This window comes from Stegostoma tigrinum, chromosome 2 (genome assembly GCF_030684315.1).
Source record: "Stegostoma tigrinum isolate sSteTig4 chromosome 2, sSteTig4.hap1, whole genome shotgun sequence".
NCBI classification, from domain to species: domain Eukaryota; kingdom Metazoa; phylum Chordata; class Chondrichthyes; order Orectolobiformes; family Stegostomatidae; genus Stegostoma; species Stegostoma tigrinum.
In genome coordinates, this window is record NC_081355.1 from 14,240,405 (window position 1) to 14,267,368 (window position 26,964).

Below are 26,964 nucleotides of genomic sequence, written 5' to 3' on the forward strand. Positions count from 1 at the left end.
GTTCCATTCACTATTTGTTATGTAGTTATTTGTCAACATTGACCTTTTCCCATTTAATGAATCATTAAAAACTATAGTGTGGAGAGATTGTGCCATGAGCAAAAGATGACCCTGATGTTACACTCAAAGATTAGCTGATATTGGATCCATTTACAGAATCTCCTCAGCTCCTAAATGACAAGGCATTGGGGAGAAAGTTGGAAATATTGGGTGAGGTCAGCAGCAATGGGATTTGAAAACAAATGGCTTCTTCTCCAACCACGTGTTGAATAGTGAGTCAAGAATCTCACTAGTGAACAGCAAGAGCATGCTTTAGCATCATCATCACGAAATCTTGCCGCATTTGTATGTTGTTGCCCATTCTCCAACCTGCCGAATGGAAACTAAATGTCAGTATGTAAGTCAGAACAGCCAACAGGCTATTCCAGCTTGTCACTTGTTCCTTCAGATCTACATTTTGGGGACACCGGGAAATAATCACTCCATGGGCAGAACAGGTGGCTGCAATAGCAGAGACAGAATGAGTGTGAGGAAGAAGAGAGGAGATGGTGGCACTTACCCTGGAGTTAGCAAGAACTGCAGATGCCGGAGTCATAGTCACTACAGTGTGGAGCTAGAGAAACACAGCAGTTCAGGCCGTGTCAGAGGAGCAGGAGTGTTGACATTTTGGGTCAGGACCCTTCATCAGCCCTGATGAAGGGTCCCAAACTGAAACATCAACTGTCCTGCTTCTCTGATGCTGCCTGATCTGCTATGTTTGTCCAGCTCCACACTGTGTTGGCACTTATCCTGGAACTGTGGTAAATGTCACATTGATCTTCTCCCTGCATTGCTGTGCATCCCTTTGCATCAAGCGGCCACCTGGGAGCAAGCTTGTGGGATTTGATGGTGGTTCTCCTCTACCTAATGGAAGAAGACAGACCTCCTGCCTGCACCACCCCGTCCACTAAGACCTCCAAGTCTCAATTTGCAAAGCAGGGTGCCAATTTCTTTCTGTCTGCCATGTTTAGGGTAATTCACACAAACAGTGCAGGGCAGCTTTGGAATGACTGTGCTTGATTTGTGCACAACTGCATATGTCACAGGTCCTGGGATTCCCATGAAATCCCAGCAGTGGTGAGTACTTTTTAATCTGGTGAGAGGGAAGATGTTCTGAATGGGGGCCAGAGAGGCTGGGTACATAGGTGAAGTTTCTAAGTTTCAGAAAATGGCTGAAGATCTCATTAAGACTCACTAAGAGAAACCTTGCATTAAATTCACCAAAATTGACACTTTGCTGGTTTGTATCATAATTCAGTCCCAAATTTCAATGGGAACTTTTAGAATGAAAGTAAATGGCTAAAGTGTTCAGTGATTAATTTTATAATTCTGATTTTGATATCATTTCTTGTTACTTAATTATAGGATGATCAATATTTTATAGGTGCTTCCCAATTCATCTCCAGATTATGCCCTGCATTGGCACAGATACCCAGATTATGACTGGTAGCCTGCACTGCTGTTGAACTGTCTAAATGTTTGTATGAGTTGCAGGTATGGTCATGGAATCAAAGCGATTAAAGTTTGTTGAGTTGAAATACTAGAGGGACAAATTGCAATTGCCTGAATAAACTGCTCTTGCTCTGCACATTTTTATGTTATTGTGAGAAAACAAAAGAAGTGACTCAAGTTATGTAATTACTTGTGGCCCCTAACAATATTCAATGATCTATTGAGTTGGGAACTACCGCTGCTCTGAATAAGTATTTCAATTCAACAAACCTTAATTGCTTTGATTCCATGACTATACTTGCAACTCATATAAACTGTTATTATCTTTTGAATAAAGATTTTACCTTACATTTGTTTTAGCACCAGTGACTTTATTCTACTGCCCTTATAGTTATGTCGTAGATTCATTTTATTAATACATTGTATAATTTAATAGTGAGTCAGCCCATAATTTTGATCTATCATGACTTCAGAGTTCTGACTTATCACATTTTTCCTTGCACGTGTGGATCATTCTTGTTGTACTGCTTGTTGTGATTGTAACAAGGCTAGCCAGGTGGACTTAGAATATGAATTCCCTGATTGGGGCTGTTAATCTAGCAGATAAAAACAGGAGTGTGAGACATCCTGACACTCTGAGCAGGCTCTGAGGGAGCTAGATCAGTGTCAAGGACTTACCATGTGTAAATAAAGCATAACTTGGTGATGGGATACCGGTGTCTATGGAGTAATTTCGGTGGCAATGAGAGTAAAGCATGCCCCTGAAGAAATTCACTCACATCAGTCATCTTTGAGTTGGGGCAAGAATTTCTGGTATCAGGCTGTTATTTGTGAAGCTTGACTTGTTCAATCCTGCCATTGAAGACTAGGCCCACTACGAGGAAAGAATATGTTATTTTTCCAGGCAAAGAACATTAGGGCAGAAGAAAAGCAATGAGTAATTCTTCTGACAGCTTGCGGACCCACAGCTTTCTTGGTTATTTGGAGCTTAACTTTCCCTAAGGCACCGGATACTAAAAACTTTTAAAAGTTTAAAGAGCTGACAAATTTAGTTGATTGAATATTACAACCCCAAGTCTCCTCTAATTCTAAAATGCTGTCATTTTTACTGGGAAATTTGAGAACCAGGGAAATCCATATCAGGATTTTTGACTAGGTTAAGAAGACTGGCAGAGGCATGTGATTTTGGTTCAATCATAAGTGAGATGCTAAGAGACACTTTAGTATTAATAATTAATGAAGTAGCCATGCAAAAGCACCTGCTAGCTGAAACCCACCTGGACTTCAAACAGGCACTACAACTGGCTTTATCATTGGAAAATGTGACAAGTGGAGCATAAGAGTTGCAGGGTATTCTGATGGAAGTGGACACCCTCGGCAGTCTGAGTGAGCTTGGGGAACACTGCCTGAGTGAAGGCAATTGCATAGCCTCACTCAGGACATTTTCTGAACAGAGGGACTCTTGATCATCCCACAGCAAAACCCTAAAACAATGCCAAGTCTTGGCCAAACAGTTACAATTTTCTTCAGGATTCGGGCTGGCAAGTCATTGTAGTTGTGAAGGGTCTAGGCCCGAAACGTCAGCTTTTGTGCTCCTGAGATGCTGCTTGGCCTGCTGTGTTCATCCACCCTCACATTTTATTATCTAAGACTGCTTTGCATGTTGACCAGGAAGCAATTCCACGATTCTAAATGGAACACCCCGTCCCATTTGCCTTAGAAGCAAAAGAAGTGGCAGAAATCAGGATGCTAGGAAGCGAAGGAGTCATCAAACTAGTCAAATTTATGGAATGGGCATCACCAATCATACTGATTATGAAGCCTGATGGGTCAGTTCGCCTTTGTGGCTATTCTAATCAAACAGTAAATTGCTTTTCACAGTTGGTTATATACCCAGTTCCTCCCATAGAGGATTTATGCAGAAACCTGGTTGGGGGCTGTCCATCATGAAATTGGACTTGAGCCCAGCGTACTTGCAATTGCAGTTGGATGACGATTCCCAAAGGTGTGCTACAGTTAATACCCAAAATGGCTTGTACCACTACACGAGACTGCCATTTGGGATGGCGCCAGCCTGTGCAATATTTCAGTGGTCAGTGGACAACATGTTGCAAGATCTGCCCCAGGTCGCCATTAATCTAGATGGAGAGCTCATAACAAAGAAGACTAATAAGGAGCACTTAGAGAAATTAGACGTAGTCCTCAGACGTTTCTCCCAGATTGGTGTACACATTACCCCGGCGTACACACCAAGTAACCTACTTGGCCTACAGAGTTGACAAGACCACATCACACCCACTGGAAGATAAAATGAGGGCAATCAAAGATGCCCCTGCTCCCTCATCTGTACAGGAGCTCAGATTTTTTTCTTGGGCTGGTGAATTATTACGGAAAGTTCGTACACAGCCTGGCATCCATCCAGGCACCTTTGCATCGACTCCCAAAAGTCAGCCTTGGAAACAGTCCTCAGGCAAGCCATAACTTTCAGGAAAGTGAAGAAACAGCCTACAGCTTCGCTAGATACCAAACTATCCTGGTTCCTATTTGATTGTAGTACCATCCCTCGTACAACTACAGGGGAGAAGACGGCACACAGTTAAAACTGATCTTCCTGTGCCTGGTGGGGCCTCGAAAGGGAAAAGTGGCATTAGGAATGTCAGTGCAGAAACGAAGACTGTGCTAAGGGAGAGAGAGAGAGTTTACTTGGGGGCAATGAAGTTTGGTGCAGGAACCACAGAAGTGGCCCTGCATGGGTAAGAGGCATGGCCAATGGTGGCCAGGTTCAGCATGGACTTCACATAGGTGCAACGATCCTGAGCAGACACATGGATCATATGAAAGCTGTGAACTCGCAAACTGGGCAGGAGCAAAACATGCTCAGCTTCTTGGAATAGACGGAAAGGCTGGCAGAATCCATGGATTCTCCCTCTCCATCAAGCGTTGAAAAGACCTGAGAATCTGAGTCAATAGATGTGAAGCTGGAAAAACACAGCAGGTCAGACAGCATCTGAGGAGCAGGAAAGTCAATGTTTTGGGCCGAAATCCTTCATCAGGACTGGGAGGGGAAGGGGAACCCAGAAGTAGCTAGAGTGAGGGGTTGGGATGGGGGCAAGGGTAACTGGGATGGTAATTGGTGGTAGTTGTGATGAGGGAAGGGTGGAGTGAACAGGTGAGTAGGAAGATGGACAGGTTTGGTTAGGTGAGGGAAACAAGGAATGGGGGATGGCTGGACATGGGATAAAACTAGGACTGAAGGGATTTTGAAGATGGTGAAGTTAATATTGAGACCCTTGGGCTATAAGCTCCTAATGCGAAATATCAGGTGTTGTTCTTCCAGTCTACATTTGACCTCATTCTGTCAGTGGAGGAGGCCAAGGATAGATGTGTTGTCAGCTGAATGGGAGGGGGAATTAAAACGGATGACAACCAGAAGATTGGGTTGGTTGGTGCACGCAGGGCATCTCGTTGCTTTTGCTGCTTGAAGAAGTGAATGAATATTTTCCGACTTGCTTTGGACACAAGAGGCAAACAAAAGAGACATTACACGTCACCTGTATCAGAGGAAGAGTCAGATGAACCTGACCCAGTGCTAAAACACTGCAGGAGAAACTGTTAAAAAAGTGAACCGGCCTATTTCCTTGGACTCAGAGGGGGAGGGATACAGTGATTGTAATGTGGTCAGCCAGTTGGACCTCTGAATGTGAGTTCCCTGATTGAACCAGCTTAATAGCCCCAATCAGAGAACCCTGACAGACATAAAAACAGAGTGACAGATAACCTGCTCACACTGAGAAAGCTGGATCAGTGTCAAAGACTTTCCACATGTACATAAAGGGTGGCTTGGTGATGGGATACCAGCCTCTGTGGAATTATTTAATTGCTCTACATATATTTATTCTTGTGCACAAAGGGAGTATGCAGCTCAAATAATTTTTGGAAGCAGATGGGAAGTTGTGACTGGATGCATTTGAATGCGTGTTAATACTTAACTGAAGCTTCTTGGCCTGTTTTTGTTGAGCTTGGCAATTTTAGTCCAGTATAAAATCCCTGTTGTAAAATGGTACTCAATGGTAAAGCAGCAAAAGACAACCTGAATGGCACTGAGCCATTTCCTGGTCCCCAGTGTCAGTTTTACTCCTGCAGCACCTACCCTAGGAGCTGGAGGGTCTACCTGTACCAAGGTGTGGTCTGTCTCACAATTGAAAGTTTAGCTTTGATCATCTGACTTCTATTTGAACATTCCTGGTTAATAATTGAAGGTTAGAACTACCTGTTATTACAACAAAAACTTGTCTTTACCTGCCTTCAGGAACTTTTACAATCTTGTTGTTGACCCAACTCCCTCGAGTGCTTTTACAGTCTAGCCAAATCCTTTAACCTTTAAAATCCCCCAAGATATTGCCTCCAGTGCATTCTGTCCTCTTTTCTATCATAATAATATTTTCTCAATAATTTATAGCCCTGAATATTACATTCATTCTCATTTCCTGGTGTAAATGTTCTTTAGTTAGTGTGAAATCAAATTTTCCTTGCATAAACTTCCAATTATCCACATATTTCTCAAGCATTCTATATCTAATGCTTGTAGCAGTCAGTGAAGAGAATTAACCCTGTTCTTTAACTTAAACTTGCCTTTTTAGCCATAACAGTTAGTCATTCTAATTGTTATATTTAATTTCTGCTGTATTATGTTGCCCAGCACAGTTCTCCAAGTCCTCTTTTTCCTCAAAATTTATATAATTTAAACATTTTTCTTGATTCATCCCTCAGCAATGGCACCAGAAATTGCTGACACTATTTCAGAAGGATAAAGGCAGCAGATGTCAGGGAACATATTACAAATTCCACTGTTCCCTTCCAACACACACAGTTATGATTTGGAGCTATATTACTGTTCCTTCATAGTAGCTGGGTAAAAATCCTGGAAATCCCTAACAGCACCATGAGTCTACATATACTCCATGGACTGCAGTAGCTCAGAGAGCAACTCATGATTGACTTCTTCAGGGCAATAAATATTGGCTAATCAGCAATGCCCATTTCACATGATGAATTCTGAAAAAGGACGTTCATGCATGGGTTGGGAAGTTAATGCAATTTAAGCATGTTCACCCATTACTTGTTGCTAAATACACTTTCCTACATTTATTAATTGATGTATGAATGTGAAAAACATATGACGATATGCCAGTAGATGCTTTTCTCCGCTTAATTTAGATGGGTATTGTTGGGTCAAAGGAATTGTTACTCTCCATATAATCAGCATGGTTTATGATGAACTTTATTACCAAAAATTGGCTACTGTGTATCGCAACAGCTGTCATTTTGATGAAAACAAAATTGAGGCAAAATGGTTGGCTAGGGACTTTGGGACCCTGGAGCAACCTTGTGATGATGTCATGGCTTTGCACATTACTGAATATAAATGGGACAATGTAGGTGGAGTTAGAATTGACCGTTACACTGTGCTACACCAAACTATACTACAACTTTAGAAAGTCTTAAGAACATATTATCATGAGCACGCAAACAAAGATAGATCAGTTTTTACCTAATTAAGTACAAGATCAGAATGTGGCATATCTATGATTACTATGTTTTAAGTACTTATATATAATAAATATACATTGACATCGAAGCCTGAGAAAAGTTCTTGACTTTGCCTTCTTGTCATCCAGTAAGTCTTGGACCCAAACTCAATCGCGTGACACCAAACCACACAGATTCTTCTTCTGTTTCATGTTTTTAGAGGTTTATCTTAACTTGTCAAAGATGAAATTAGATTACCATGTAAGAAAACTTTGGAATCTTGCAATGCTAAACTCTACTGTAAAGTGTATGTGGAATTTAATTACTTCTTACTGTTGTACAGGGGAAAGATCAGCAGTTTGGTGATGTGAAAGGGAAGCAAAACGTAAATATTAAAGAAGTTAAATCCCAACAGAAGAAAAAGCCTCCAGATTCTACAGGTAAGCAAAAAGAGTCATTTCAGTGCAGCACAGTACACACGTAAAGAATATTCTGTTTAATTTCTCCATCTTGTTTTCCTAGCACTGTTTGATCAGGAGGATGCAGATAGCTTCTCTGATCAAAAGATCAAAAAATTAAATACAGAAAATGCCAACAGCTCGAGTGTCTTTCAGGATCCGAACAATATCAGAGGCCAAGCAGAATGCAAAAATGTTGCAAAATTAAAAGGAAAGCCGTTTCAGAAAGATGTAAGTGTCTTTGGGCCACAATCTTCCAGATTGGCAGAGGGCACCTTCTCAACAGTTACTCCAGAAATTACTGAATCCGTTTTAGATATTTATGCCAGTAATGAAAAGAAGGAAGACGCAGCTGTAAAAGAACAATGTGACATTGAACCTGAGAAGAGATTTAGCACTGCAGAGAACCAAACAAGGATCAACAGACAAATTGATGAAAGGACAGAGAAAAACAATGTTATGTATGAAAATATTGTTGATAATAGGCCCATGGAAAAAATGCCAGCAAAGGAAGATGATGGAAATATTAATAAGGAGTTAATGAGTGAACCAAAGTCAGAAGAAAGAAAGGAGAATGTAATAGATGAAGAAAATGAAGAAACAGAAAGCAACTGCATAAAAGTTGATGAAAGCAATGAAGAGGCCATAGGCACTATTCTTGAAAGCACAGGCTCCGAGCTTACTATTACTGAAAGATGCAAAGTGAAGAATACAGTGTCACAGGTAGATGAACTATCTAAGGATCAGGATACTGTTTGCCATGGCAAAAACTGCACGGTGTTGCTAAACAGGTAATAAGTTTTATTATCCCTGTTTATTTATCACTATGTAAGTTTTTAAGAAATGATATTTCTTTGGAGTATTTTGAAAGAATTATAAAATCTCAACCAGACCAATACCATTAGTGGAGCAAAATACTCTGAAAGGGAAGTGTTACTTTCGTTTTGAGATAATTCTCCACACATTTTCCCATACCTTAAAAGAGACATCCTATATTTTTAAAATGAGAAACTAAACACCCAGCTCCTCAAACCTGGAATAAAGCCCCTTCCAAAAGGAGACTATAGTATAGAAACATATAATATAGGAACAGTGGAAGGCCATTCAACCCTTCGGGCCTGCTCTGCAATTTATTATAATCATAAGTGATCATCGAGCTCAAAACTATAATCCCAACCTCCCCTCTTATCCCATGAACCCATTTGCCACAAAAGCTATACCTACTCCCTCTTTCAAAACACATAATGTTTTGGCCTCAGATAACAAGGTGTGGAGCTGGATGAACACAGCAGGCCAAGCAGCGTCATAGGAGCAGGAAAGCTGACGTTTTGGGCCTCACCCTTCTTCAGAAAAACTTGTTTTAACCTGAACCATTTTCTGTAGTGAATTCCACAGCTTCACCACTCTCTTGGTGAAGATATTTCTCCTCATCTCTGTCTTAAAAGTTTATTCCTTATCCTTAAACTATGACCCATGGGATCTGGCATCCCCCACCATTGCGAACATCTTTCCTACATCTAACCTGTCTAGTCCCGTTAGAATTTTATAGGTTTCTGTGAGATCCCGCGTCATTCTTCTCAACTCCAGGTAACACAATCCTAATTAACTCATCTCTCCTCATACCGTCTGCCATCCCAGGAATCAATTTGGTAAACCCAGACCTTCACTGCATTCCTCTATAGCAAGAACATCCTTCTTTAGATATGGAAACTGCACACAATATTCCAGGTGTGGCATCGCCAATGCCCTGTGTAATTGCAATAAAACATCCTTGTTCTTGTATTTAGGTCCTCTCACTATGAAGGCCAGCATACAAGTTGCCTTCTTTACTGCCTGCTGTACCTGCATGTTTACTTACTTTCAGCGACTGGTGCATAAGAATACTCAAGTCTCGTTGCACATTCAAGATAACAAAGTGTGAAGCTGGATGAACACAACAGGCCAAGCAGGATCTCAGGACCACATTCCTCTCTTTCAGTTTACAGCCATTCAAATAATAATCTCTAAGTTACAGATAGATCCCAGACTCTTATCTAGTTGGGAAGAAGTACTTCTCACATACACAATTATCTATTTCATTTTGGAAAGAGTGTAACAAAAATCTAATGTCTTCAACTGGTAGCTCAATAAGGGAAAAATAATTAAGATAGCTGATCCCTGCTTAATAAGTTAATAGGTATTTTGTTGTAATTAACACTAAGTTTTTTTAAGCACAATGAATTTCTACTGAGTGGATTTGAGAACAAATTATTGTGGGCTCTACTTAAAGGAAAGGAATTAAATGCTTTTTACTTCTTTTCTAGGAAAATTTTTTTTGATTCTAGACCAGATAGGGAAATAAATTTGAACCCTTATGTACCACAGAAAGATACGTTAATAAGTAACATTGAATGTAGAGCAATGATTACAGCCTCTGACTCATCTACTTAGAAAATAAATTTTAATAGTGAGCTACAACATATATAAAACCAGAAAAAAGGATTCACTAATTTTTCTTTTTCTTTTTAAAGTTTTTCTGAACAGTGATTAATGTTGCACAAAGGGCTATACTTAAATAACTCTTTAGGTTCAGGATTATTTTTCAACATCCCCTTGCAACTTCAATAACAGCCCTTTCTAAACTGGCTCTTGATAAGAATTATTTTCTTGCTTGAAGGCAAATAGCTAGGGAAAATGCAGCCATTCTGATAATTTAAAGTACATTACAGAATGTGTCTGAAACTAAGGACACAATTTTCCCATTAACAAGTTTGGGTGCAAATGTACTTGGTGGCAATTAAGGCATCACCATCTCTCCCAAGAAAGCATAAACATAAATTAAGAGCTGATGGCTTTCATAGGTGAGCTTCTTAGCCTGTTGCAGGCCTTGAAGAAATTCTGGGTCCTAAACACCTGTGGTGAAGGCCCACTATACAGGGGATCCGCAATGATGAGGTAAATCTGTCCTCTATCATCAGATCACAGGATGGTTATTACACAGAGTGTGTTAGGGAGTGGAGGGTTGGAAGCCTCAGATTGCCCAGAAATTGAGACATTTGGAGACATAAGCAGGTTGGTCTTATTCCCAGTCAGAAACTAGCCACAGCTGCCACCTGCTTCAGTAGGTAATCAGGGAGGTGACAAGATGAGGCTCTTAAGAGGTCAATTAATGTTCACTTCAGGACATTAATTGGTGGTGGATCAAGAAGTGCACCCCTGGACCTTCTCCCACAGAAATCATTTGAGTGCGAGGAGAAAAGAGTCCCTCTGACACAGCCAACTATTTTCCCTTCTCACCACCTCCAGAGAAGGGAAAATCATACCTAAGGTTCAAAATTTTCAAGTGGAAAATTTCATTTGCTGCCTGTTCAATATGACTTACTAAATAAAAAACCTACTAATCTCTTAGATTTTTTAACTTGTATTTTTATTTTAGTCTTTTGATCTAAGAGGAGCTCAGGCACGTTATAATATTGTTCAATATCTTATACAAACCTGCTACAATATGATTTATTTGCACTGCTCATCAAAATTGTTTCACTGACGGGTTTAGCCTTTAGTAATTTTCCATTCATGCATGGTTGCAGAAGAGGAAGCAGCCGTGGTAATAGCTGTTCCTGGCATGCTCTATTAATTGCTAAACTGGGTATCAATCATAAGTTAACTCTGGTCATTGTAGACACAGATGCATATGATTAGTTCTACACAGTTACCTCTTTAGCTGAAAATGATGTCTGTAGAAGGCACCATGAATTCTAGCCTCAGGATTCTTCAAGGGGTACAATGCTTCCATCAGAGATTATTGTTGAGGCATTTTATGTCTAAAAAATGTTGCTGCAATGCCTTCTTTATTGCAAGTTTTGTTTTTGCTTCAAAATGTAAGGAAGATGTTATCTGAATGGATTTTCAAAATTATTTAGAAAAGCTTTGTTGTTTTCATTTTTCATTGTGAGCTTTTGTTAACTGCTGCTATTGGTTGAGTGTTATCAGATGTTGTTAGCAGTACCTTTTTAGAAACACAGAATTTCTACAGTTTAGAAGAGGCCATTTGGCCCACTGAGTCCACACTAGCCCTCCAAAGAGCTTCCCATCCAGACAAAGTCCCCAATCCTATCCCCATAACCGATATTAACCCTGACTTAAACCGCATATCCCTGGACGCAATGAGGCAATTTAGTACAGCAAATCCATCTAACCTGCACATCTTTGGACTTCCAGAACATTTAAAATCTTTTAAAACTGAATTTTTAAAAATTATTTTTTCTTGGGTTTTACTGGCAAGGTTAAAATTTATTGTTTGCAAATAATTGTCTCTGAGAAGGTGAGGTAGCTTTTTGAATGGCTACAGCCCATATAGAGTGCAGTTAGGTAGATAGCACTATGATTTTGATGTCATGGTAAAGGAGGAATCGTCTTACAAGTTCATGTCAGGATAATGTGTAACTTGGTGATACTGTTCCCATCATCGTTATTTTTCCGTTTCCATTCGTTCTTTCAAAATACATCACTGTAAATTCTTTCATTAAGTTTCAGTTTCAATGTTTCTGTTCATGCCACCAGTTTTGGCCACCTTAGGATTGTTACCCTCCACTTCACTGTCTACTTGATTGATTTATTGCTACTTGTACTGAAATATAGTGAAAAGCTTTGTTCACAAGTGGTATAGGCAGATCACAGTGAGCAAAGGATGTACAGATCAAAAAGACTTAGAGGCATAGAGGTTACATTATTTGTGGCTAGAGTCCATTCAACAGTCTTGATAATGGCCGAAAAGCAGCTGTTCCTGAACCTGCCCATGTATGTTTTCAAGTTTCTGTATCTCCTGCCTGACGGAAGAGATTGCAGGAGGTCATTAACAGGGTGCGATGGGTTTTTGATGATGTTGGCCACATTTCTGCAGTAGCGAGCGTTGTAAATAGAGTCCATGGATTGAAGATTGGCTTCCGTGATGGTCTGGGCTGTGCATACCATCTTCAGTAGTTTCTTATGGTCTTTGATAGAGCAGTTTGCCATACCAGGCCATTATGCACCCAGACAATATGCTTTCAATGGTGCATCTGTAGAAATTGGTGAGTAACCTTATGGACATGCTAAATTTCCTGAGCCGCATGAAGAAGAAGAGACATTGTTATGCCTTCTTGACCGTCACATTTATGTGGCTGACTTTCTAGCTTGTGTCATCTCTGAAAAGTTATGCACCATCTACTTGAGCCTATATTATTAAGGTACATGAAAAATGTGTGATAGTGCCCAATATGGAAACCAGTACCTAAGCTATGTCTTCTAACTTCACTATCAAAGTTCCATCATGTTCCCCAGTTATACCCACCCTTTCTTTAACTATCCTTTCATTATTCCTATGCCTATAAAAGAGGTTATTTAATCCTAATCAACTCTCACACATTCAGTTTACTCTCTTATTTATGTTCTCTATTCTCTTCAGTGTCTTGTGTATTCAAATAGGTTATAAATTATTTTATGAGCCTGGCTTTATTATGATATTCCTTTTGTTGTTTCATTTCAATCTTTGCATTTTTAATTAGCTAGAGAGCTGTAGTTCTGGGTATTTTGCTTTCCCCCATGTGGGAATATTTCCAGTCCGTACCTAAGTTATCTCCTCTTCTAAATGTTGCTATCACTCGCGCCTTGTTTCACCTGCTAATCTCTGATTCCTGTCTATGTGGACCAGATCTCTTTTTAACTCATTGAAATTAACCTCCCTGCAGTTGAATGTGTTTACTTTTGATTGTTCCTTATCCTTTTGTATTATTCTTTAAACTTAACAATATTGTGATCACAAAAAATAATTGTGATCACTCTTTCTAAAATGTTGCTTTGTTTAAGCTACCACTGCCTGCATCACTTCATTCCCCAGAATTACATCCATTCCTGTTTGGGTTGTAAACACTGATTAAGAATGTTCTTGTGTCTATTTCAGGAATTCTTCCTCCCTCTTGCCCTTTATACTATTATTTTCTGGCCTATGTTAGACTGTGTGAGTTCCCTCTTATCAGTACTCTTGTTCTTGGATCTTCCTGAAATTCATCTGCAAACCATGCTTCATTATCTCCTTCTTACTGCACTATTTGGTGACGAATTTCCAAACCTCTACTTAAATGGAATCTGTATTTGATCTTCAAGGACGTCATGGCCTTTCCAGGACAGTAGCAATACTGTTGTGCCGTTCCTTATGTTTCTGCTTTATTTTTTCTGAATGCATTGTCAGGAGTATTAAGTTTCCTCTTGTTTTTGCCAGCTCTTTGTCATTGTCAGGGGTTGGTTAGTTCAGTTCGCAGTACAGCTGGTTTGTAATCCAATTCAATTCCTCCACTGGCTGAAGTACCATGAAGGATTCTCCTCCTCAACTTCATCCCCTCACCTGAAGTGTGATGACACTGAGGTTAAACCACCACCAGTCTGATTAGAGAGCAGCCCTGTGGTCTGCTATGAGTGTAGTGACTTTGCCTTTTATATTAGGTAATGTATCACTTTCTCATCTTATTTCCTATGCTTCATACAGTTTCACACCCATACTCCAAATCACCTGAATTTTCTCTCTGTCAGCCCTCCTGTCTGATCCTTTACATTGCTGAATCACTCTGTTATATTGCAGTTTGCATCTCCCAATAATCTCTGAAGCTTCATCCAGCTTTTCCTTCCCCTGTCATTCACGTTAAACATGGACCAATGGTTCTTGAGCTGTGGGTCAAAGCTGCATGGATGTGTGACCCATTCACTTGGCATAGGGGTCCGTCCTGTCCCAGAACTGATCCCATTGCCACAGGAATCTAAAGCCCTTCCTCCTGCACCATTTCTCCCTTCCTGAATTAACTTCTATTACATTACTGTGTCTAGCCTCACTTGCCAGTGCCACTGGGTGTTGTGCAGTGATTAGAAAAAGTGTTTAAAAATATTGGTCTGAAACAGCTGAAGTTCCTGGGGCCTGAACGTGGCTTACAGTAGGTAGCTAATCCTGGGAGACATAGTCGCTGTTAGTGGCCAATTAACTCGCTACTGATGTGGCTGCTTTCCCCATTAAGGATGGCCAGCCACTCCTAAGACTTGCTTGCCCAATTGAAAGGGTTGGTAGCTAAGTGCCATTGTAACACAACAACCAGTGGTGGCCAGCGCTGAAGTTGCAACCGCGAGATGAGAATATCTCGAGAACCATGGGGCTGTCGGACAGCAGTAAGAGATGCTAAGGTCAGACAGCTTTCGCTAGACACTGTCCACATATGACAACATGCAAGCCACTCAGTGTGGGCAGAAATGCCTGAGGAAGCGGGGATAAAGCTTCTAACCAGACACTTAAATGACTCAGATAATAAAATGTGAGGCTGGATGAACACAGCAGGCCAAGCAGCATCTCAGGAGCACAAAAGCTGACGTTTCGGGCCCAGACCCTTCATCAGAGAGCACTTAAATGACTCAAATAGGCTCCAAGTGGACAGCTGATCTTCTAGCTTGCTCATTGCTGGCAGAAGTGCATGGTGAAGAGAATATGTGGGGATGTGCCCTGACGCCACCCCACACCAGCTTATTGCTGATGAGTATCAGTCTAAACATTTACAACCGCTAAACCACTTGTAAATGAATACACACTTTATAATGGGATCATCAAATGTAAATATTTCATAATTATGATTTCTTGACAAATGAATTGAATTACTTAGGTGACGTTTTGTAAAATAAGTTTGTCATTTTAGCTCCTTGAGCTTAAAAATTCTGATGTCTTAAGTAAGGTTTGAAACAATCTTTTATTTACATATTTCACAACATCAGAAGTAAATTAATCCTTTAAACACTTTAATTATTGATGCCTTCGAGATAAGGAGAAACATTGGAAAGATGAGAGAGGAGAAAATAAGAGAAACAGAGACAGGGTGGTGGCTGAGAGAATGAGAAAAAGAAACAAAGAGAAAAATTCAGATGATGTGTCTTTCTTCACCCTAATGTGTATTGTTTTGGAACGAAAGATGAATTGAACTTTGGAAGTAATCAAGATTGTAAACGAGTACTTTGTTTTTTTAGCCATAACCACTTTCTCAGTATTAGTTGAGTCTCCCTCGGTAGTTCTCTTGGCCTTGAAATTATTGTCTGTGAATTAAAGTCTTACTCCAGAATTTGAGACCAAACATTAGAGTTTACATTGGTGTGCCTTTGCTTTTGAATAATAAAACATCTGTATAACTTTTTTACTTTTGAAAGATATGAAGATAGTGAAAGAGAAGCTGAAGCTTTATTAGCAGCTGCAGCAGAACCTGAGGAAGGAACATCACAGAATACTGAGCCACATGCAGTCAAAGGTCTGAGTACCATCAATAAAAAAAGAGGGACTGGGGAAAATTCACTTAACGATGACAACAAGAAAAGCAGAGTGGAGGAAAAAGGCTGCAACCAGGAAGCCACAACTGAACCTGCTTCATGTCTGAGCAGTGCAACATCCACAGTTGGCCAGAAAGAAATTAACCAGACAACCAAGGAGTGTCCACACATTGTGATCGGCAAGTAGACACCAGCTTTCATCTCGTTGTTCTAAGAGTTTAATAATGTTAAATATGTATTAGCCCCAGTGCCAAATACTGGAATGTAAATCAGTTATCAAAGCTTAATCTGACATTAGACAGATGGAGAATAAGACTGGCCTTTGTCAGGAGACTTTCTGCTCTTCAGTCCAAAGTTGGGTTTGGTCCTAACAAGGATTCAGGCTATATTTACACTTCTATTGCAGCTACAGTTACAGGCCCAATATTGCTCCCTTCTGCATATGCATTTCCCAGATTTACAGGAGAAGGAAATCCAGGTAATATTATGTAATGTGTGAACAGTTATTTTACTGAGCATCTTATAGCCCATTCACAGTACAAGGCCAGCACTAGTGTTAAGCGGTTGCAGCATTATACTGATGTGAAACTTATGGAATGCATTTGAATGTGAAGACCAACTGACTGCAAAGTCAAGAGAACAGGTTACGTCCTCTGGGTAGTTGCACATTGTTCCCAACAGATGCTGGCTAACTTATTTCCAGCATCTTTAGTTTTTATTTCAGATTTTTAACATTTATTGTACTACTGATTATGTCAATTAAGTCCTGAATAGTTTGTGAAATACTAAGCTTTAACTGCTATTGTATTGGCTCGCAAGACCACTGTGAGCAATAGCTTGACCTTAGGGAGTTACTGTTGGATGAGGTAGAGTGAAACTGTAAACATGTTCCCAATAAAGTTGTTGATTGGTTTCCCTACATCTAGGACATAGCACACGTAGGAAACTTTCATGTTCTTAATTTGTTGCCTTCAGTTGCCTAAATATTTCTTTTGAATTATTTGTTCATTTCTGTTGCTCACTTCACCTTGGTTATTCTATTGAACCTGGTCTTGTTCTTCTCCCCTTATGTGGCCCCCTCAGCTTGATCTTATTTGGTGTCTCTGCCCCCATAATCTCATTTTACTTCAGTCTTCCACACTCCTCCTGGTTGCATTTAGCTGTCTTGACCAACTGGTTGAAAGAAATCAATCAGAGCTACCTAAGTTCATTGCTAATTATCAAGTTGTAAGTAGCCTGATCTATAGTTTTCATTGGAATATTGGACAGAAAGCACGTGCAATGAAGAAAGTAGCTTGAAATTAAAAGGAGGCCTTCAACTGAATCCATAAATGAATCCAATGATGCAACAATTAAACAAATGAAGCTAATTATTAGGTGTTGCGACCTAAGGAATATCCTGTTATCAGTGACATTTTAACCCCATCTACCCAGTAGTAACCAGCATTTAGGAGCAAATTTAAATTGTTCAGCACCTCACTTAATTCATCAGGTCATGGTTGATTGATTCATACTTCAAGTGGCTGTACCCACTTGTCATTCCTTATGCCTTTTGTAGTAAAAAATATTCCCACTTTAGTTTTAAAAGGCTCAGTTGACTGCAGTCTTTCTCAAAAATGTAATCATTGATGTCTGCCGTTAGTATGAAAAAATGTTTCTGGGTTTCTTTCCTGAAAGGCTTCATTCTAATTATATAATTATGACCTGTTGTTCTGGGGTGTTTGCTCTAAGAAAATCCTCCAGTAAATCCCTTCAGTATTTTCCACATCTTAATTGGATCATCCATCAAACTTTTAAGCTCCAAGTAATATAGGTGTAGTTTATGAAACCTTCAAACCTTGATTTTAAGTTGTATAAGTTTAGTGAATCAGTGCTATACCACGTCTAAGATGAATATACCCATCCCAAGATCCATGTCCAAGGTTGAGTGAAGAATTTTAGGTGGGTCAGACCAAGATGGGTAAAAGTGATTCACGAGTTCCTTCTCTTTCTATTCCAGCCTATTTGAACTATTTCAGCTGCTTCTTGTACCTTTCTATTAGCTTTCAGTGATTTGAGTTATTAAACTCTCAAACTTTCATTCTTCTGAGACTGCCCCACTACTCAATACGACTGGTTATCTACGCCAGTGCCATTTTTCAACACCAGCCTCGTATTCTTTTATGTCTGTAGTGTTTAGACATCACTCGATCTCTGCATCAAACATACTCAATTACTGAGCTCCTATAGCTCTCTGGATTAGAGAATTACAAAGATTCACAACCCTATGAGTGAAGAAAATTCTCCTCATCTCTGCCCTAAATGAATTCCCTATTTCTTTTAAATTATTCTCCATGGTTCTAGATGCCCCAACCAAGGGAAACATCTGACCTGCATCTAACCTGTTTATCTCCTGAAGTGTTTTGTAGGTTTTAGTGAGATGACCTATCATTCTTCGAAACTCTAGATAACTTAGGCCCAATTTCCCAAATTTCTCTACATAAGACAGCCCCACGTCCTGGAAACAAGTCTGGCTGAGCCTTTGTTGCATTCCCTCTAAGGCAATAATGATGTAAAAGGATCAGAACTGAACATAGTACTCCATGTGCAGACTAACCAAGGCTCTATATAATTCAAACAAGAATTCACAACTCCTGTCATCAAATTCTTTAGTGATAAATGCCAATATTCCATTAACCTTCCTAATTGCTTTCTTGAGTTCAACATGGAAAGCCTCGGGTATTTCCCACATTGAACTAGATTTTCCGTGGTTTTGACTACTTGTTTGTAATTGGCCAAGACTTGTTGGAGAGCAGGGTTACTCAGCTTACCGCCTGAAGAGTGGGCATACAAAATATTTACGCTGGCCCTGGCTACTTTCTTAATATCCTGAAGTTGGGACATCTGACCCTCACTCAGGAGGAATCCCACATCAAAAAGATGCAAGTCAAGTGGATTGGCTGTCATCTCTCTGGTCCAAGCAGTGCCAGAAGCTGGAGTGGGCAGGACAAACAGTTCTCAGGGCCTAAGTCCCAAAACCTAGGGCCAGATAAGTGTAGGCATCACTGGGCTCATAGGGATTGGTGATCTCTGGAGGGCGGCGGGTTGAGATGTTCATGGAGAGGCTGGGGAGAGAGCCACTGCAGATGACAGACCTTCTAGGGTTGCACTCAATATTGAAAGGTACCCTTCGTTCCCTTCTACTTCCCACCTAAATAGGGTCATTTTTCCAACTTTCCCTGACTGCACACCTGAAAACGTAGGCTGGGCAGTAAACAGATTGTAATTTGTCAATAATTTTCCTGTTAAAGGCGTCGACTGAGCCAAAGGCCAATCTGGACTTCGCCTACTCACTGTAAAATTGCAAATGATTTAGGCCAGTGGGAAGAATAACTTCTAATCATCTGCAAACTTTGTTGTACATTTTTTTTTCCTTCAAGCCATTCACAGATATGAAAAATTGAGTTGCACCATCCTCAGGAACACCATTCTCAAATCTTGCCAAGCAGACTTCCTCATCTTTACAACCGCTGTTTGTCTATTATCTCTCAGACAATGTCCATCCTAAATCCAAACATTAGCTGCTTCCAATTTCATACACTGCCAATTATGCTAAAAATCCCCTGTCAAAAACCTTCATTGAATCCCTACAGTGTGAAAACAGGCCATTTTGCCTCGCATGTCCACGCTGAAGAGTATCCCACCAAGACTCAGCCCCCTCCACCCTATTCCTGTAACCCTACACTTCCCAGGGCGAATCCACCTAATTTTACACATTTGCTCATCAAAGGGCTGTTGGAAAAGCATCTGTAGATATTGTCTAAACCTTATTAGCGACCTTCTCCAAAAAGGTGAACCAAATTAGTCAGTCCGGAATTATCTTCAATAAATCCATCTGGACTTTCTGTGAGTGGCTTAATTTTATTCAAATTCAGAGTCATTCACTTCCTAATGACAGATTGACCATAACAACAATAATGATGATATTTTGTTCAAGTAACAACTTTGCAACCGAGAGGCTAAATTGTGATGTGACTTGCATCACAACATTATCAAACAAATTGAACATTCAGGTTAAAAATGTGCAGCCATGTAAGAATCACATTCTAGTAGTTTGCCAAAGACTGACTTGAAAGTGTTAGCCCTGTAATTTCTGCGTTTCTATCTTCCTTATTAAACAATGGAATGACATAATGAGTGGGCTCTGCTGCAGTTTTAACTTGAGACATGACTGGGGAATTTATCGTGCCAATTTACCCCAGCCAATTGAAGATATTATGAAGAGGATCCAGAGACACAGATGGCACAAGCAGGTATGCTTTTGCTTCTTCCATTTCCTGAATGGAACGAGGAGGAACAGGAGCGCTGTTCCTGCAGAGCTGACCAAGAAAGTTTAGGCCCTTGCATCAGTGAACAATCTCCCTCCTCCTTCCTCCCACACACGCTTCAAACCTTTTCCCGAAATTTATCTTGTTGAAGGTGATGGTACATTTTGTGCTGATTGGCAGCCACTTGCCAATCTGAATTCCCTGGTCAACTACTTACCAGCTGATGATTTCCATAAGACTAGTCAAAGACACCAGTGTTGCTGATATCAAGGGTTTTGGCATACATCATGTCCTTTGTCCACTTAATCTCCACTCCTGCTTAAAACCAGGGTTGATGTTTGATGTGGCTGTGGATGCAGAAAATAGCATTCATTATCCTGTAGTACATGCTTTTTGAAGTGGTTGGGTTGTGGGTAGTACTATTGTCATTTGCCAGGGCTATGGTTTATCTAATTTGTATTGTCTGATTTGAAATTTTTCACCTGCATAGATCTTTGCTTTAGATCATCGACTGGTACTCCATTAATGAACAATAAGTGTCAATCTTCTGGTGTCCTATGATTTTAGTTTTTCCTTTCAATAGATGCACAAGTCCCAAAATATTTAATTATATTTATGCTGTTACATACTATTGTCTTTCCTGATCTAGATGATGGCCCTGCTCCGCCTGCCCCATTTGAACATCGGATTGTCTTGGCCAACATGGAACAAATCAGCAATTACTATACAATCTACAAATCTGAAGTCCTTGGAGGGTCAGTTCTGTTTGATGTCCTTCTGAAAATGATTCATTGTCAAAGATACACTTTAACTCATTCTTCTCCGAGCTGAGCAGTCAAAGATCACAGATATATGGGCAAATTTGTAAAAAAAAAAAATACCAACCTCCCTACTTCTGGTTGAACCAAGGAATGTTTCAGAGCTAGTGATAATGGGAACTGCAGTTGCTGGAGAATCCAAGATAATAAAATGTGAGGCTGGATGAACACAGCAGGCCCAGCAGCATCTCAGGAGCACAAAAGCTGACGTTTCGGGCCTAGACCCTTCATCAGAGAGGGGGATGGGGTGAGGGTTCTGGAATAAATAGGGAGAGAGGGGGAGGCGGACCGAAGATGGAGAGAAAAGAAGATGGGTGGAGAAGAGAGTATAGGTGTCGAGGTAGGGAGGGGATAGGTCAGTCCCGGGAAGATGGACAGGTCAAGGAGGTGAGATGAGGTTAGTAGGTAGGTAGATGGGGGTGCGGCTTGGGTTGGGAGGAAGGGATGGGTGAGAGGAAGAACAGGTTAGGGAGGCAGAGACAGGCTGGACTGGTTTTGGGATGCAGTGGGTGGAGGGGAAGAGCTGGGCTGGTTGTGTGGTGCAGTGGGGGGAGGGGACAAACTGGGCTGGTTTTGGGATGTGGTGGGGGAGGGGGAGATTTAGAAGCTGGTGAAGTCCACATTGATACCATTGGGCTGCAGGGTTCCCAGGTGAAATATGAGTTGCTGTTCCTGCAACCTTTGGGTGGCATCATTGTGGCACTGCAGGAGGCCCATGATGGACATGTCATCTAAAGAATGGGAGGGGGAGTGGAAATAGTTCGCGACTGGGAGGTGCAGTTGCTTATTGCGAACCGAGCGGAGGTGTTCTGCAAAGCAGTCCCCAAGTCTCCGTTTGGTTTCCCCAATGTAGAGGAAGCCACACCGGGTACAATGGATACAGTATACCACATTGGCAGATGTGCAGGTAAACCTCTGCTTAATATGGAAAGTCATCTTGGGGCCTGGGATGTGGGTGAGGGAAGAGGTGCGGGGGCAAGTGTAGCATTTCCTGCGGTTGCAGGGGAAGGTGCTGGGTGTGGTGGGGTTGGAGGGCAGTGTGGAGTGAACAAGGGAGTCATGGAGAGAGTGGTCTTTCCGGAAAGCAGACAAGGGTGGGGATGGAAAAGTGTTTCAGAGCTTCCTGAGTAACTTGTTCTGGAGGGTTGGGTCTATCACTGTGATATCAAAATGAGTTGAACTAATTACTGACTGGCCGGATTACCCAGGGCTCAGGAAATCTGGCAGCTGGAGAGAGCAGCTGCATCCAGTCGGTGGATATCTTCCCAGCATTGCTTGTGCACCAGGAGGGATAGGAGTGTCAAGAAAACCTTCTTCTAGCTCATCCACAACCCCCCAAAGCAGCCATTCTCCAAAACAATTATTTCAACAACTCCATCCTTCCTCCCCGATGCTGGTCTGATTCTTCCCTGGCATGTTCCAGCAGTTCCTACTTGTCAGGGACTCACAACAAAAGTCAGAGTTGGAATCTACAACCACAGCCTTTCCTGGTTAACCGCCTGTCTGCTTCCTAAACTGAGCAGCTGATGATGTGTTTATATCACATCATCTGTACAGCTTGGAAATACGCTGACCAAAGATGCCACCTTCACAATTAAAATGAGTTCTGTGCTTATCGGGAGAGGTTGCCTTGTGAATGGGTAAAATCTTTGCTGTTAATGTGAGTATAGTTGGTTTATAAAGATTTATGTGATCATCATGTATATGATTGATTAACTAAATTAATAAAATCCGACCCTATAGGTAAATGAGCAAAATGTATTGGACGGCAAAGAAATATGCCATTGAAATCCCAAAAATGCCTGGGAGAATTGAATCATTGGCGCATATAATTGTAGAAAATCATCCCCTTATGTGGGCAGCACACATTTTGGGAGAAAGTGTTGCTCTAATCAATGGCTTTGTCTCTCTCCTCTCCTGCCCCTCCAATTGCAGATTCCCTCTCTCCTACCCTTGCTGCTCAACAAGAGTTGGAATCTTTGATTGGAGGGGTAGTAAGAGCAGGAGGGTAGGAATCTCTGATTCAGGCTGGTCCTGTAGCATGAAGGAGCCAATGTCCGAGGCACTGTCATTAAACCTACTTGAATGAAGTAAGGGATTGGGGGGCATTGTGCTGGCCCAGGTTTCTGCCAGTTACAGTGGGAAGGCAGGGGACTTAGGGAGTTGATGAACACCCTGATATCATTCCACCTAATACCTCTCCATTTATTTGGTTTGCCTCCTTTTGATCCGTAAGCATGGGTGAGCTAGAAGATTATGCGCTGAATATGTGGGACTTGGCTGTAATGACATGACACTTACTTAACTTCATCCAAAACCTGTTTTATGTCAACAACGGATCTATTTCTTACATGCGCCTTACAGCCCCAGACCAGACTGCCAAGTTTGTGTTACACTCTGGCTAAGGACCAAGAATTATTTTCTAAAATCAGACATGAGATCCAGAGGACTTACGAAGGGAATAAATCATGAGATTTGAACAAACAATAACAAACTTTACGAAAGAACATTAGAATGCCAGTACAATGTACAATGCATATGCGACATACATTCTTAAAAAAAAAGAAGCATTCTAATACTCAGAATTAACTTTGTGCTATAAATGGGCAATAGATTATGATCAAACACCCTGCAGTGTATTTCAAATAGCAAATGTGATCAAGATAAATCCCACAGATTTCATAGGAATTTGTCCCAGATGTTACCGACATTGGCATGTCCCCAAATCTCAATGAAACTCACAAGGAATTGCAACTTCACTTCTGCCAATTTAACCTCACTTCATCGTGGACTGCTTCAAAGACTTTTTTTAAAATTCCTTCATGGAATGTGGGTGCCAACGGTTGGACCAGCATTTATTGCCCATCCCTGGTTACCCTTGAAAAGGTGGTGTTAAGCTGCCTTCTTGAATTGCTGTACTCCATTTGTTGTAGGCAGACCCACAATGCCATTAGGGAGGAAGTTCCAGAATTTTGATCCATCAACAGTAAAGGAATAATGGCATATTTCAAAGTCAGGATGGTCAGTGGTGTGGAGGGGAACTTGCGGTGGTATTCCCATCTATGTGCTTCCCATCTCCTACTCAATGGAAACGGTCATGGGCTTAAGGAGCCTTGGCAAATTTTTGCAATGTATCTTGTAGCTGGTACACACTACTGTTACTGAGTATGAGAGATGAAAAGACTGAGTGTTTGTGAATGTGGTATCAGCCAGTTGGACTGTTTTGTCTTGGATGGTGTCAAGCTTTTGAGCATTGTTCGCACTACACTCATCTGACCAAATGGAAAGTATTCCAACAGACTCCTGTCTTACGCCCTCAAGTTGGAGAACAGTCTTTGGGGAATCAGGAGGTTACGCACCCACCTTCCTTTCCTGGGCTCTTCTGCACTGAAATATTTAGAAACAGATGAACTGAAGCTTTTTGCCGACAATCAGCTTCATCAAGCTAGAATTACCCTAAAATTGTTCCCTAAGCTCCAATCTTGTTCAGTTGCATCAAGCAAATAATACAAGTGGACTTTTCAAACCTCACTGTCAGCTTTTAATGGCATATTGTATTTTTCTGAGTCTCCAGAATTTTCAGAATTTCTAGCTCTCCATTTCTAATACTTAACTATCTACTAACTCTGAGAACTTCTGTATGAGTTCTGACAGCTCAGAATTATCCAACTGCTCTTAGGACTTCTCACTGAGTCTCTCTCACGGAATCCATGTGGTACAGTTGCCTTTCTGGCAGTGCAGCTAAAAACATCACTGCCTAATAAGAAGTCTGCTTTCTTTTCCCTCCCTCTCTCACATACACACTGACTTCCAGTCTCGCTACCTATCATCTTAAAATTCATTTTCAGAAACCCTTGAATGGTTCTGGGGTGACCAGTTTAAAAACAAGACCTGATCATTTTTCAAGACAGATTCACATGTAACTAATATTTTAGAATGCTTAATGCAACAACCCCTTGGAACTGAGAATGCCCTGAGTGTTACACTCTTACAAAGTGCTGGCTTCTGCAGTGCAAAGAATGCTTACAAAAGCAAGGATTCTTCATCATGTCCCTTTTTAAAAAAAGCATCCTTTTCATTCCAATAATTTTAAGTTGCACAAGATTGTATTAACACTAAGATTAATCTTAAGTGAATGCTGATCATGTTGAAAGTGGGGGTAACAACAATGAATTCCAACAGCTGTTGAGCTGGTGGAAGACAAGATTGGGCAAAAGGGTAAATGTGTGCGCCTTAGCCTTGTTGGAATTTATTTATAATAAATTAACAACAAAGTCTTATTTCTTGATTCCAGGTATTAAGATTTAATATGCATTCGGATAAAATCTTTACTAAGTTTGCTATCTTACCTTTCTAAAGAAGAAACCCCTAAAACAAAGTCCCGACACAAATGCAGGAGTCATTCTTACTGTTAGTGACTGCCGCTTCTAATAAAATTGCTAGAGAGAATGAAGCAGTAACTCCCACAGATCAAAAGACAAACCTCAAAAAAAATCCCAAAGAAATAATTTGACATGAATATAGAAGGACAATAAAAAGGTTCAGTTGTAGTTTTAATTTCATTTATAAATCAGAGCTGTTACGAATGTTTTATGTGATATATCACATAAACCCAGATGAATTCACACTGAGCCATAGTTCTTGCAATCATATTGTTCAACTTCCTAATGGATGGATACTGTGCTGTAATGTTAATCACTACCAGCTTGTGGCTTTGATAGTTTGCTGCAGCTAATACCTTTCTTTGACAGGGAATACTTCATTTACATTGGTAGAGGAAGACTACTAGTGAGCCTTAACGAGAAGATACTTTTTTTCTTAAACGAGCTGTAATTTATTGCATGAAATCAATTGAATGCAAGTTATATTAGTACATTAGACATTGTCACTAGGACTATTGTGAGACCTGTGGATCTTCACCCTACAAGATCAAGATGTTCTACCTATCTTCATCCAAGTCCATGACATCGTTAGATTGGTGGATCTTAACATCATTTTCAGCATTAACCATTTCAGAACTATTACTTTTTCAGAAGATCAGCTACCTTTTCTTCTGTATCCCAGAATCACAGCATTGTTATAGTGCAGAAGGAGGGATTTCAGTCCATCATATCTGCACTAGCTCCTCCAATCATAGGTGATGTCCTGACTGAATTTTGGCATTCTTGTGTTTGTCCTAATGAGTGCAGATGAAACTATTTGGTGATAAATCTCTTTTCAGCAACATGAATGTTCCTATTGTGGAAATGTTATTTAAATAATAATGTGGCTCTGGATGTGAGTTTGCTCGCTGAGCTGGAAGGTTAGTTTTCAGACGTTTCGTCACCATTCTAGGTAACATCATCAGTGAGTCTCCGACGAAGCGCTGGTGTTATGTCCTGCTTTCTATTTATTAATATTAATTCTATTAATAAACAGAAAGTGGGACATAACACCAGCGCTTCGTCGGAGGCTCACTGATGATGTTACCTTGAATGGTGACAAAACATCTGGGAACTAACCTTCCCGCTCAGCGAGCAAACTCACATCCAGAACCTCAACCTGAGCTACAGATCTTCTCAAAACTCGATAATAATGTGGCTGTTGGTTAAACAATCATTGTTTTTCAATTGTATTTCTGTCTTTAACTGTTTATTACAGAGGACGGTTTGGACAAGTGCACAAATGTGTAGAAAAGTCTACCGGTCTTACCTTGGCAGCCAAAATTATCAAAACCAAAGCAGCAAAGGAGAAGGTATGGTCAAATGTTTAATGTTAGCTGTGCACCACAGAAATAATTTGATTTATTTTTTGTCATCATACACATTGTTATTAATTAACAGGAGGAGGTAAGGAATGAAATCCAAGTCATGAATCAACTGAATCACACAAACCTCATCCAGCTGTACGATGCTTTTGAATCAAAGAATGATATCACTCTGATCATGGAATAGTGAGTACTGCAAATTTATATCAATAAAACATCTATTGCAGTGGCAGTTTTATTCACAAAGTTATAGTCAAGGATGCCCAATTACATGACCATAGCATTGACTGTGAGGGGCCTTTGTGGCACAA

General features: G+C 40.6%; 1 protein-coding gene across 9 annotated transcripts in view; it reads left to right on the forward strand.

Annotated features, from left to right (window-relative positions):
• The window catches only part of LOC125460867 (myosin light chain kinase 2, skeletal/cardiac muscle-like), a 257,810-nt gene that overhangs the window by 127,213 nt on the left and 103,633 nt on the right, over positions 1–26,964 (forward strand). For all 9 annotated transcript variants that reach the window (XR_007249350.2, XR_007249351.2, XM_059652549.1 and 6 more), the window contains 6 exons: positions 7,364–7,460; positions 7,543–8,269; positions 15,666–15,961; positions 20,739–20,844; positions 26,548–26,641; positions 26,730–26,839. Coding sequence is in view for 7 of the 9 variants with exons in the window: in XM_059652549.1 (XP_059508532.1) it covers positions 7,364–7,460; positions 7,543–8,269; positions 15,666–15,961; positions 20,739–20,844; positions 26,548–26,641; positions 26,730–26,839 (1,430 nt within the window). In the remaining 2 variants the exon portion in view is untranslated. The remainder of the gene's footprint in view (positions 1–7,363; positions 7,461–7,542; positions 8,270–15,665; positions 15,962–20,738; positions 20,845–26,547; positions 26,642–26,729; positions 26,840–26,964) is intronic.